Source organism: Macrobrachium rosenbergii, unplaced genomic scaffold (assembly GCF_040412425.1).
Source record: "Macrobrachium rosenbergii isolate ZJJX-2024 unplaced genomic scaffold, ASM4041242v1 60, whole genome shotgun sequence".
In the NCBI taxonomy this organism is placed as follows: Eukaryota; Metazoa; Arthropoda; class Malacostraca; order Decapoda; family Palaemonidae; genus Macrobrachium; species Macrobrachium rosenbergii.
In genome coordinates, this window is record NW_027100732.1 from 341,614 (window position 1) to 354,113 (window position 12,500).

Consider the following 12,500-nt stretch of genomic DNA (forward strand, 5'->3'; position numbering starts at 1 on the left):
AAAAAGAATTAGAAGAACAAAGAGAAACAGGGAGAGAGAAACAGAAAGATACATAGAGAGAGAGAGAGAGAGATATGGACGGGTCCATTCCTACTTCCTCGTTCTCCATCGTTCTCTGTCAATTTCTCTCCATCTCTCTCCCTCATTCCCTTCCGAAAGGAAACGATAAGAACAAGGAATCATCAAAGAAGCGAAGAACGACGATGAATAAAGAAGAAACTTGATAATAAAGAAGGATAAGAGAGAAAATAAGAAGGTTCTTCCCCTATCTGATTCAGAATGGACTCTCCATTCAAGGTCTGTGTGTGAATACATACGTTTGTAAACACTTCGGAGTATATTTGGGCGTTTATACGTCCATACACTCGTGTATACATACACCTATACATGCATACATATGTGTATTGTCCTTATGTATAATAATATTAATGAAAAATTATAATAATAACGAAATAAAAGCGGCGAATATAGGAATAAGGAAGTCTAGTCAGCGTAATCGTTCACGAGTTAAAAGACCTTGTGCTCAGAAGGTGGAATATTCCTCCCCTCCCTCCGACTGGGGGGAGGGGGGAGGTAGGAGGGAAGGATTCGCATGCAGAGCACCTCAGGACACTGAAGGATCCGTGAATGCCCTTGGCAGGATATCATACGTCGTAGGATGGCTGCAAATATGAATCCTAATTAAGCTAAGAAACCTCACCAAGGAATGGCGAGCATTTCCGACCCGTAGAAAAGTCCCACTTCAGAAGGATATTTCGACCATATCTCCTCACAGGACTCCGAAGGACGCATGCAGGATTCAAGGGCAGGGTCTGAAGGATCCCTCAGTTACCCCGTGACGTCACGAATATCCCTCATCGAAGGGGCAGGGCCAATTTAGGATCTATTTCCGGGTGTCCTGTGGAATGTTTACGGTTTACCTTAGAATTCTCGTTTTCTATGAAGACATATTTCTCTCTCTCTCTCTCTCCTATAAAAACCTTTGAATCATTTTAAGGGGGGGACTGAGAACCCCTTAATTTAAGGGGTCCTTTCGTCCCTCTAAAAAGTCACATTAGATTAACAATGGTTTGTATGTTACGGCTTGCGAATTGCCGCCCCCGTCTGCCTATGGGCCCAATTCGCCCACTTGCTCTTAAGTAAATCACTTATGCGACCAATCTGTACTAAACGGGTTAAGCAGTTACTTATTTAAGTAATTTTATAGATTAAATAATTATATTTTAATTTATTAGGATTATATCATTAGTTTTTTAGTATATTGGGGAATTTCAGACTTATATTAAAGGCACTGTGAGCTTACGGCCGCATAGGGCGTACATTTTAAGCGTACTTAAGCACTAGCATACAGGGGGGGATATCTGAGCATACGTGAGCAGTAGCATACAGAAATCTTGGCATACGGCATACACAGGAAAATATGCCTAAAATATGCTGTATGCTCTACTATATATATAGTTTTAAAACTCAAAATACACAAAACTCAATAATATGTTTGAGTTTCGACCAACTTAAATAAAAAAAAGGCCCAAAAACTAGCTCTAACGAAATTTAAAAACTCAGAATAAAAATATATAAAAATCGTAACTCAGATATATAAGAAAAACTCACAAAAACTCAAAAAATAATAAAAAGAAATTCCAAAAAAGCCTTCGTAGTTACGGAAGAAAATTACCAAAAAAGAGGAATTTTTCGACAAATTTACCTCACAGACCAAAAAAACAATCATTGATAAACACTAAAACACCAAAAAATAAAAAAACCCATTAAAAACTCGATAAAAACCTTTAAAAAACCCATAAAAACTCGAAAAACAATAAAAAAACACCTAAAAAAAAGCCTCCAATTCCCACTTCGAGAACCGAAGAAGAAGAAGCGATTGTTTACATCTGTCAAGTGTCAAACTCCATCTGTCATTACGGCCGACTGAAGCCGTTAATGACGCCATTAGATAACAATCGATTGTAATTTAAATTTTTTTCAAGGGTAATTAATTAAATAGGGAGTGTCATTAACTTAATTAAGGACGGGTGAAGACATTGGCTTATAAAGGATTAGACTCGAGGCTTTTATTATTATTCGTTATTCGCATTTTCTCTCATTTTCTTTCATTTCTCTCATTTGGTTAATTGTTTTTTTTGGGTAATTGTTAATTATTTACAGATACAATTAATGGTAATTATTAACCGAGGATGTCATTTAAGGCTACGAGTTGACTTCGCTTATTTTCTGACATTTCTCTCGTTATTTATCTTTCATTTCTCTCATTCGGTTAATTATTTGTCATAATTGTTAATTATTATGATTGTGACGGAGATAATTGTTAACTTGAGTTGTTAATAGGATTGTAGGCTATGGCTGATTCGTCCTCTCTTGGTGTTAATTATTTGTGTATTTCTCTCTTTATTTAACTTATTATTACATTTATCTTTATTTCTTGTAATTCCTTTTTTTGGTAATTATTTATAATTGTTAATTAATATTTATAATTGTTAATTAATATTTATAATTGTTAATTAATGTGAATTTATTAACCAGCTTCATTATTCTCTTAGTTAATTATTTATATTTATATTTCTCTCGTTATTTCTCATTATTCCCTATTTGGTTAATTATCTATAATAATTGTTAATTAACGTAACTATAATTAAGGTTATTATTAACCTAGAATGTTGTTATGGGCGGTGGGTGGTTATTGTCTTGTATCCTGAGCTGATTTAGGATTGTATCCTAAAATAGCCTAGGATTGTGTCGTAAAATAATCTAGGATTGTATCCTAAAATAATGCGGGATTGTATCCTAACCTAACCTAGATTTCTGTCCTAAAATAAGGTAGGATTGTATCCTCTAAGCTAATTTAGGAATGTATCCTAGAATAATCTAGGATTGTATCCTAACCTAGCCTAGGATTGTGTCTTAAAATAGTCTAGGATTGTATCCTAAAATAATCTAGGATTGTAGCCTAACCTAGCCTAGGATTGTGTCTTAAAATAATCTAGGATTGTATCCTAAAATAATCTAGGATTGTAGCCTAACCTAGCCTAGGATTGTGTCTTAAAATAATCTAGGATTGTATCCTAAAATAATCTAGGATTGTAGCCTAACCTAGCCTAGGATTGTGTCTTAAAATAATCTAGGATTGTATCCTAAAATAATCTAGGATTGTAGCCTAACCTAATCTAGGATTGTATCATAAAATTATCTAGGATTGCATCCTAAAATGACATAGGATTGTAGCCTAACCTAATCTAGGATTGTATCGTAAAATAATCTAGGATTGCATCCTAAAATGACTTGGGATTGTATCCTAACCTAGCTTAGGATTGTATCCCGCCCTAACTTAGGATTGTAACCTAACCTAACCAAACCTAGGGCACCATATCCCACCTGACCAGGAGCAGTTTAGTCAACCCCAGGCCACCCCCCACCCCCGAGACTTGACCTGACCCAGTTCAAACGAGGTGGAAACAGCCGTTGAAGGTCGTCTTAAGTCTTCGTACGTTATCTTGAGTCATTGTGAGTTACCTTCATTTGTCTTAGGTCATCCCAGGTCATCATAAGTCATTGTAAGTTACCTTAATTTGTCTTAGGTCATCCCAGGTCATCATAAGTCACTGTAAGTTACCTTAATTTGTCTTAGGTCATCCAAAATCATCTCAGGTCATCCCAGGTCACCACAAGTCATTGTCAGTTATCGTGAGTTGTCTGAGGTTAGCGGTTCCTTGAAGGGGTGGCCTGTGGGGGGTTAGTGCCGCCAGTTCACCTCGCGCAGTGTGCTGTAGGCAGTACTGGAAAGCGCTTGCAGTATTCCCTCGGTCCCTAGATGTTGCATCAGCTCTTCTTTGGCCTTTTACTTGATCTCCGTTCCCCCTTCCTTTCCCCGGTCTTGCATTTCATCTTGAATTTTGGATGCCTTATAGAGCTGGCTCTCTCTCTCTCTCTTTCATTCTCTCTTTCTCTCTCTGTTTTTCTTTTTACTTTCTTTCTCTCTTACTTTCTTTTTTCATCCTTCTCTCTTGCTTTCTCTCTCCTTCTTTCTTTAAATCTTCAGCTGAAGTCAACCCTACAGAGAGAGAGATAGAGAGAGAGAAAGAGAGAGAGAGAGAAAGAGTTACAGGAAAAGTCAGTTAATATTCATTACGCAGACTCTTGAACCCTTATCCTTACCTTACAGGTCACTGCAGGTCGTAGCGACCGTCGCCGCTTCGAAGAGTCGTCCTGAGTAGAGGAGGGACCCCGACGCATTTTTATAAGTACACGACTTAAGTGAGTATTACTTAAATAAAGAAGATGTTTGAAATATTTTTTGTTATTGTTTTAAGTAAGTTAACGAGAGTGGCTCTGGAAGTTCCTCCTCCAGCACTCTCCAACACCCTGTAGCCTCCTTTGGTGTCCTCCAACACTCTCCAACCTCCTCCAACAGCCTCTATTCTCCTCCAAAATCCTCCAACACCTTACAATGTCCTCCAACGCTCTCCAATTTTCTCCAATACCCTCCAACACCTCCCAGCCTGTTCCAACACTCTCCAACTTGATCCAACATCCTCCAACCATCTCCAACACCCCCCCCCCAACCTGCTCCAACACCCTCCAACCTTCTCCAACTTCCTCCAACTTGATCCAACATCCTCCAACCTTCTCCAACACCCCCCAGCCTGTTCCAACACCCAATCTACTCAAACACCCCTTACCTATTTCAGCACTCTCCAACCTGCTCCAACACTCTCCAACCTCCTCCAGTACCCTCCAACATTCTCCAACCCCCTCCAGTACCCTCCAACATATTCTAACCTCCTCCAACATTCTCCAGCATTCTCCTACCTCCTCCAACATTCTCGAACGTCTTCCAACACCCTCCAGTGCACAAATTGGAAGCTGCTTCTCTTACTTAAATTCACTTAAATGACTGGAATTAAGTTCTGATGGCATATACCTCAGTAAGAATAAACATATAACTGTATGTAAGTTAACTACAGGTGTGTAAGTGTACAGGTGTACAGGTGTATGCGTGCAGGCACTGTAACATACAACGTTCATGTTTTGTGTAGGGTTACAGATGTCTCGCAGGTTGATAAATCTCCCATCGATTCTTCTGCAAATGAATAATTTGGGGATTTTAGAAGGCAATAATGGGGTAATCCTTTTGGGGTAATCCACTTGGGTAGTCTTGGCAAGAAGGCAGGTTACTCTCCCCTGCGGTAATCACTGCACCTGCCAAATTCAAATTCTTCGGTCTAAGGTGGCTTGTTGTTGGTTTATATTCCGATCTTCTTTATTCTTACCCTGCGCAGTTGCGATGTTCGGAAGAATCAGGTTAGGTTAGGTTTCGGCAGTTAATGGCTTCCTTGCGCTGTTATTCAAACGTATAATATTTCATACGAACTGTGAGCCGCGATTCCGTTGTCATTCTGCAAAGGCATCACGACTTAGGTGTCAAAACTTAGCTGTGACAGGTGGCTGCATGAGTCTTGTGGTCATTTTTGCAGCCAAGTTGTCCAGGACATTCTGCCCGGCCTCGTTTGTTTTGGTGTCTTTCCGGGAAATGGTATCAGGCATTTTAAGGAATGCTCGGCAGAGATTTCTCCCGTTTTAGTGTCGTCTTCTTGGGGTGTCGGGCCTGTCGCTGTCTCTGACAACATGACCGACAGGACGAATAGACGTTGGACATCCTTGAATTCTTCTTCAGGCGCTTGAAGCCTCGACCGCACCCGTACAGCAAAGCCGTTTACCGTCACACTCCCGCGGCCTAAAAAGGAACCTGAGTGGGAGGGAAGTCACGTTGTTCAACTTTCTCATTTTGCCGTCTAGCAGAATGATTATGCTTAGGACAGCAATTTTTTTTAAGGACTCCGTGAAGTAGGGACGTCACTGGCCCGTGGGACTTGTTGACGAAGGACTTCTGCTGAGGAGTGGCGGTGACTCTTGGGGTTTTCTGCAACGAGGAGTATCAGATATATTGTACCTTTGGCAAACCTGCGCAGATTTCTTGAGCGCTAAACGACCTTTAAGCCTTTAAGGGGGCCTGGGTCTCTGAGACTCCAGGTATTCCTTTAGGTTTGGGGTCGGGGGCCATATTTTGGTTGTGCAAGGGGAGCATCTTGCACCTTCTTGCAAAAGCATATGTCGTGGAGTCCTAACTCATTTCCTCAGAGGAGTCTTGCCATGCCAAGGTCATAGGAATTTTGTATACACGTAAGACTGACATCGTCTCCAAACCGACTGAATCTCTCGACGATCCCGAGAAGGACCGTGTCTCCATTTTGCCAAGATCAAGGAATTCTCAGGAGTCAGTGTCGTTGTTTCGCAGCCTTCTTGGTGGGCATCGATGCCCCAAGGAACTAGACCGCAGTTTGGCAACCAAGGACCCTCACATGACAGTTGAACCACTTAATATATATATATATATATATATATATATATATATATATATATATATATATATATATATATATATATATATATATATATATATATATATATATATATATATATATATATATATATATATATATATATATATATATATATATATATATTAAGTGGTTCAACTGTGAAGTTGCCTAGAATAGCTATATTGATAAAATATGTCTAATATTGAAGGTGTTATGTAATATTATGTGCATGAGGAGGAATATGGTGGACTCTGTATTGTGGTGGTAGTGATATGTTATTATATAACTTATAACCGTTGTATAATAACGTATGATCACCAACACAATACATAGTCCACCAAATTCCTCCTCATGAATTACTGATCACTTGAATACTACAATGGTTTCTTGTCTAAAGTGATGACAGTGGACAGGAATTCACTTAAACATCATTGTGATTTGTTAGTTAATCATTATCCTTCTGACATTGAGACCAGCTTCAGTGATGAAATGATTCACTTTGCATCCTATGCTGCAGCAAATATCAATGATTTCCGTAACAAAAATGAAAACCAAGAATGTAGCACTGAATTGATTGTATATCGAATGCTCTTGCAACACGGGTTGAAAGAAGTCTTTCCGAATGTTGAAATAGCATATCGCCTGTATTTGTGTCTCATGGTGTCAAACTGTACTGGAGAGCGGAGCTTTTCAAAGCTTAAACTGATAAAAAATGAAACACGAGCAAAAATGAAGGAACAGCGTCTAAACATGCTGTCACTTATGTACATAGAGACCAGTATTTTGCGAAAGTTAAACTTTCAGGATGTAGTGAGAGACTTTGCAAACCAGAAAGCTAGGAAAGTGAAGTTCCCTAAGTAGGCATTAACTTACAACATGGATTTTCATGTTGACATTTGTTTGCTCGTTTTTCATGTTGACATTTATTTGACACTCATTTTTCACATTTTTTCATGTTGAATTTATAGTACACTAACTGATATTGTTCATATTGAAACATGTGCTAAAACAAAATATGATAAATGTGTACATGTCTGTTAAAAGGGCCCCTGATGTGAAGCAGCCGAAATATCGAGTTCCTGAAAAGCTTCGATGATGCGATTTCGACCCGACCGTTTTTCGAACGGCGGAATTAGGAGCATACAGATTGGCAGGTATGTCCACTTCATCCGCCTTGGGGTCTCGACATCTCGATCGGTTGCTGATGCACGAACGTTTCGCGACCTTTCCTCGACCTTATTGGTGCTGGAGTGGTCAAGGACAGCTATTTCCATTTTCACCCAGCAGGAAAATCACAGTGCCCCCCAGCGCTGCCAAATCCATCAGGGAGATTGGCATCATAAGCATCGCTGTACCCAACCAGCTTAAATTTAAATTGTTAGCCAATCCTGGGAAATATTTACAGCTCTCAAATCTTATTTTTAGGGTTAATTATTTTAAAGCAAAGTTCCAATATCTCACGTGACGACCACGTCTCCGTAGTTTTCCCAGCGATCGGGCGGACGTGAGGGGTAACTAAAATGGACAGGATCGAAAATGAGAGAAGAAGAGGAACCACGAAAGTCGTAGAACTATCGGAGGAGGCCCGGGGAAGGTGACCGCGGTGGCATGGCCACGCGGTGAGAAGGGACGAGACGCACGTAGGGAGGAGAGCGATACGGTCTCTTAGATTTGGGACGACCTAACCTGAGAGTGACCTTCAGGGTCACGAAAGCGACGACGGGCGAGAATCGTAGGGAATTTGGAACCGGGCGCGGTTCTGTGGACGTGCGGAACGGCTCAGTCTGGATGTTCGCGATCTGAATGCTTTTCCCCCCCGGGACATAAAACGGGAATGATGGAATGTCATAACTTATTTTTAAGATGTCAGATTTCCTTAGGATAAATCACCTCCTGAGATACTGTCTCTCGTTTTCTCGTTTCAGAGGCCGGAGGCGGGCGGGAACGGCGTCCGATTCCAGCCGCAGACGTCGAAGCTCGTTGGGATTCTGGGGAGAGATGGTTCGCGGGGCCTGAGGGAAGACTCGACCCTCGTTGGAAGATGGAAGCCGGAGGTCGCTCGACGTCGCCGTCCATCAAACGGGAGACCCCGGGGGACGACCAGCCCGCCGTCACGGTCGACGGCTCCGTGTTCGTCGAGCCCTGCGTGGAGATCAAGACCGAGCCGGAATTCGTCGATCCGGAGAAGATTGAGGAGAAGTATTCGTGCAGGTCGGAGTTCGAGGTCGAGAGAGACCCGCTAAGCTGCGAGGAGGATTATGGGAGGGAGGACACGGCGGGAGGGGAAGGTGCAGATGACGCGGACGGCCACGAGATACCGTTCGTGTCCTGCGGGGAGCTCCCGGAGCCGGAGGGGGGCCACGAAAGCGGCAGGAAGGGGTCGAAGAAACCCCCCAAGAAGACCTACGCCTGCGCAGAGTGCCAGGTCACTTTCGCCTCCTCTGGGGACCTCAAGCGACACGCGAAGACCCGCCACGCGCCGGAGAAGCCCTTCGCCTGCCCGGAGTGCCAGCGGGGCTTCGCTCACTCCAGCAGCCTGAAGATGCACATACGGACGCACACGGGGGAGAAGCCGTTCGCGTGCACGGAGTGCCCCAGCCGGTTCTCGCAGCTGAGCAGCCTCAAGAACCACCTCAGGACGCACACGGGGGAGAAGCCGTTCGCGTGCGCGGAGTGCCAGCAGAGGTTCTCGCACTCGAGTCACCTGCGCACGCACTTGCGGACGCACACGGGCGAGAAGCCGTTCGCGTGCACGGAGTGCGCCAGCAGCTTCTCCCGTTCCAGCAGCCTCAAGATCCACATGCGCACGCACACCGGCGAGAAGCCCTTCTCGTGCGCCGACTGCCTCAGCAGCTTCTCCAACTCGGGGCACCTCAAGCGGCACATGCGCACGCACACGGGGGAGAAGCCCTACACCTGCACGGAGTGCCACAACAGCTTCTCCCTCCTGAGCAACCTGAAGACGCACATGCGCACGCACACGGGGGAGAAGCCCTTCTCGTGCGCCGAATGCTCCAGCCGCTTTTCGTACTCGAGCGACCTGAAACGGCACATGAGGATCCACACGGGCGAACGCCCGTTTTCGTGCCCCGACTGCCCCAGCGCCTTCGCCAACTCCAGCGACCTGAAGACCCACACGCGCACGCACACGGGCGAGAAGCCGTATTCGTGCGCCGACTGCGACCTGGCCTTCACCTACTCGAGCGACCTCAAGCGACACGCCCGCACGCACACGGGGGAGAGGCCGCATCTGCGGCGCCGCCTGTCCGAGCCGATTCGCCAACTACAGCGACCTGAGAATCCACACGCGCACGCACACGGGCGAGAAGCCCTTTTCGTGCCCGGAGTGTCGCCGGAGCTTCTCGCACTCCAGCAGCCTCAAGATCCACGCCCGCACGCACACGGGGGAGAGGCCGTACGCGTGCGGCGCGTGCCCGAGCCGCTTCTACCGCTCGTACGACCTCAAGACGCACGCGCGCACGCACACGGGGGAGAAGCCGTACGCGTGCGGCGCGTGCGCGAGCCGCTTCACCCAGGCGAACAGCCTCAAGGCGCACATGAAGACGCATTCGTGAGGGTCCGGCGAAAGAAAGTTTTTTGTAAAATGAAATTAAGCAAAATTGTTCCCATAATTCCCTGGTTTTGTCTACGTAGTTTTAAGGTCGGTTTAATATGGGTCTGTGTCAATATATATATATATATATATATATATATATATATATATATATATATATATATATATATATATATATATATATATATATATATATATATATATATATATATGTAAATAAATATATATATAAAAAATAAATACAAAGATAAATTCTTTCTTTCATTTTCCATTTAGATTATTATCAGGTCAGAGGTCGAACAGTCGCTGACCTTCGATGGTCAAGGGTCAGATGATGAAGGGGTCACTCCTGTCGGCCAATCAGAGCCCATGATCCAGGAGGGTCGAGGGTTAAAGGTAAGAGGTCATATAACAGCCAATCGGAGATTAGGATTCAAGTTCTCGGCCAATCAGGAGGCTGTCTCACCTTTCCGATCGAAAGTCAAGGGTCAACAGAGGTCATTCTGTGACCTTTGACCTTGAAAAAATTTGCAAATATGATTAATTTTTTCTATATTTTGAGTTTTTAAAAAAATTAAATTTTTAAACCTTTAAAAATAAAAATAAAAGAATTTTTAATTATTTGCATTTTAGAATTTTCAATTTTTTGATTTTCAAAAATTTCAAGAAAAATATATTGATTTTTTTTAGAAATAGAAAAATTATTTTCATTTTTTTTTTATTAAATTTGAATTTTCAAATTTTTCAAAAAAAAAGAACAATTTCATTTTTTCAAATTTTAAATTTTCAGAAAAAAATTATTTTTAAATTTTTTTAAATTTTGAAATTTCAAATAAAAAATTTGAATTTTGGTATATAATTTTAGATTTTTGAAAATAGAAAAATTGTTTAAATTTTGTTTAAATTTTGAAATTTTGAATAAAAAAATTCTGAATTTTAAAAACTTGATCTTTAAAAATAAAAAAAAATTTATTTTTCAATATTTTTTTTAAATTTTGAAATTTCAAATTTAAAAAAAGTTTTTGACTTTAAAATTCCAGATTTTTAAAAATAGAAAAAATTCATCAATTATTCGTCAATTTTGAAATTTCAAATAAAAAAAATTTGAAAATTTTGTAGATTTTGAAAAATACAAAAAAATCATTTTAAGAATTTGAAATTTTTAATGTTTAAAATTAAAAAAAAATAATAAATTTTTATATATATATATATATAAAAGGGTCAAGAAAACCTGAGATAATAAATTTTATATATTATATAAACAATAAAAATCGACTTAAGACTAAGAGACGCCATCGTCTTCCCCGCCCTTTGACCTCGCTTTCGACCTTGACCTCGACCTGCTCCTGAACTCCTCGGCCTCCTGCGCGTCGTAGAACTCGTAGAGGGCGAGGGGCAGCCCCTCCCCTCCGTCCCCGCCGCCCCCCTGCCCCGTCCTCCGCCCCCGCCTCCGCTCTCTGAGGGCGGCTTCGACGTCGTCCACCGCGCCGTAGACCACCTCCTTCAGGTCCCTGGTGAAGGGGTCGAAGGTCAGGGGCAGGTTCTTGGACGGCCGCCGCTTGAAGAGGCCGTCGCCGTGGGTGGCCACGCAGGCCAGGCGCCCCTCGTCCCTGGGCAGGTCCAGGTGGGCCAGGATGCGCCTCATCTCCCCCACGGGGTCCTCCCTGACCCGCTCGTAGAAGGTCAGGTGGAGGTCGTCGGAGAGGGTCAGCCAGTCCACGTAGAAGTCCCGCCACAGCCGCGCCTTCAGGTGCACGAACTCCGCCCAGCCTTTGAGGGAGAGAGAGAGAGAGAGAGAGTGAGTGAGAGAAAGAGAGAGAGAGAGAAAGTTAAGTATATCTAATTTTAACCAGACCACTGAGGGGCTGATTAACAGCCCTCCTAGAGAGAGAGAGAGAGAGAGAGAGAGAGAGAGAGAGAGAGAGAGAAAGAGGGAGAGAGAGATTGAGGTAGAGAGAGAGAGAAAGAGGGAGAGAGAGATTGAGGTAGAGAGAGAGAGAGAAAGAGGGAGAGAGATTGAGAGAGAGGTAGAGATTGAGAGAGAGAGAAAGAGGGAGAGAGAGATTGAGGTAGAGAGAGAGAACTGGCCCGAAGGATTAGACTTATTTTACGTGGCTAAGAACCAACTGGTTACCTGGCAACGGGGACCTACAGGTTATTGTGGAATCCGAACCGCATTACAGCGAGAAATGAATTTCTGTCGCCAGACATAAATTCCTCTCATTCTTCGTTGGCCGGTCGGAGAATCGAACTCGGGCCTAGCAGAGTGCTAGCTGAGAACGGTACCCACCCGTCCAATGAGGAACTAAGAGAGAGAGAGGGAGAGAGATTGAGAGAGAGAGAGAGAAAGAGGGAGAGAGAGGTTGAGGTAGAGAGAGAGAGAAAGAGGGAGAGAGAGATTGAGGTAGAGAGAGAGAGAGAAAGAGGGAGAGAGATTGAGAGAGAGAGAAAGAGGGAGAGAGATTGAGAGAGAGAGAGAGAGAGAGAGAGGTAGAGATTGAGAGAGAGAGAAAGAGGGAGAGAGATTGAGAGAG

General features: G+C 43.1%; 1 protein-coding gene and 2 pseudogenes across 1 annotated transcript in view; 1 reads left to right on the forward strand and 2 right to left on the reverse strand.

The window, feature by feature from the left end:
- LOC136838304 (uncharacterized) overlaps positions 1-4,554 on the reverse strand; it is a 15,270-nt pseudogene extending 10,716 nt beyond the window's left edge.
- LOC136838293 (oocyte zinc finger protein XlCOF6-like) lies at positions 1,844-10,075 on the forward strand (annotated as a pseudogene).
- Positions 10,076-11,203: 1,128 nt separating this feature from the next.
- Positions 11,204-12,500, reverse strand: part of LOC136838289 (uncharacterized) — a 10,100-nt gene continuing 8,803 nt past the window's right edge. Inside the window, exon 8 of the mRNA XM_067103168.1 lies at positions 11,204-11,736. Coding sequence (XP_066959269.1) covers positions 11,249-11,736 — 488 coding nt within the window. The 3' untranslated portion in view covers positions 11,204-11,248. The remainder of the gene's footprint in view (positions 11,737-12,500) is intronic.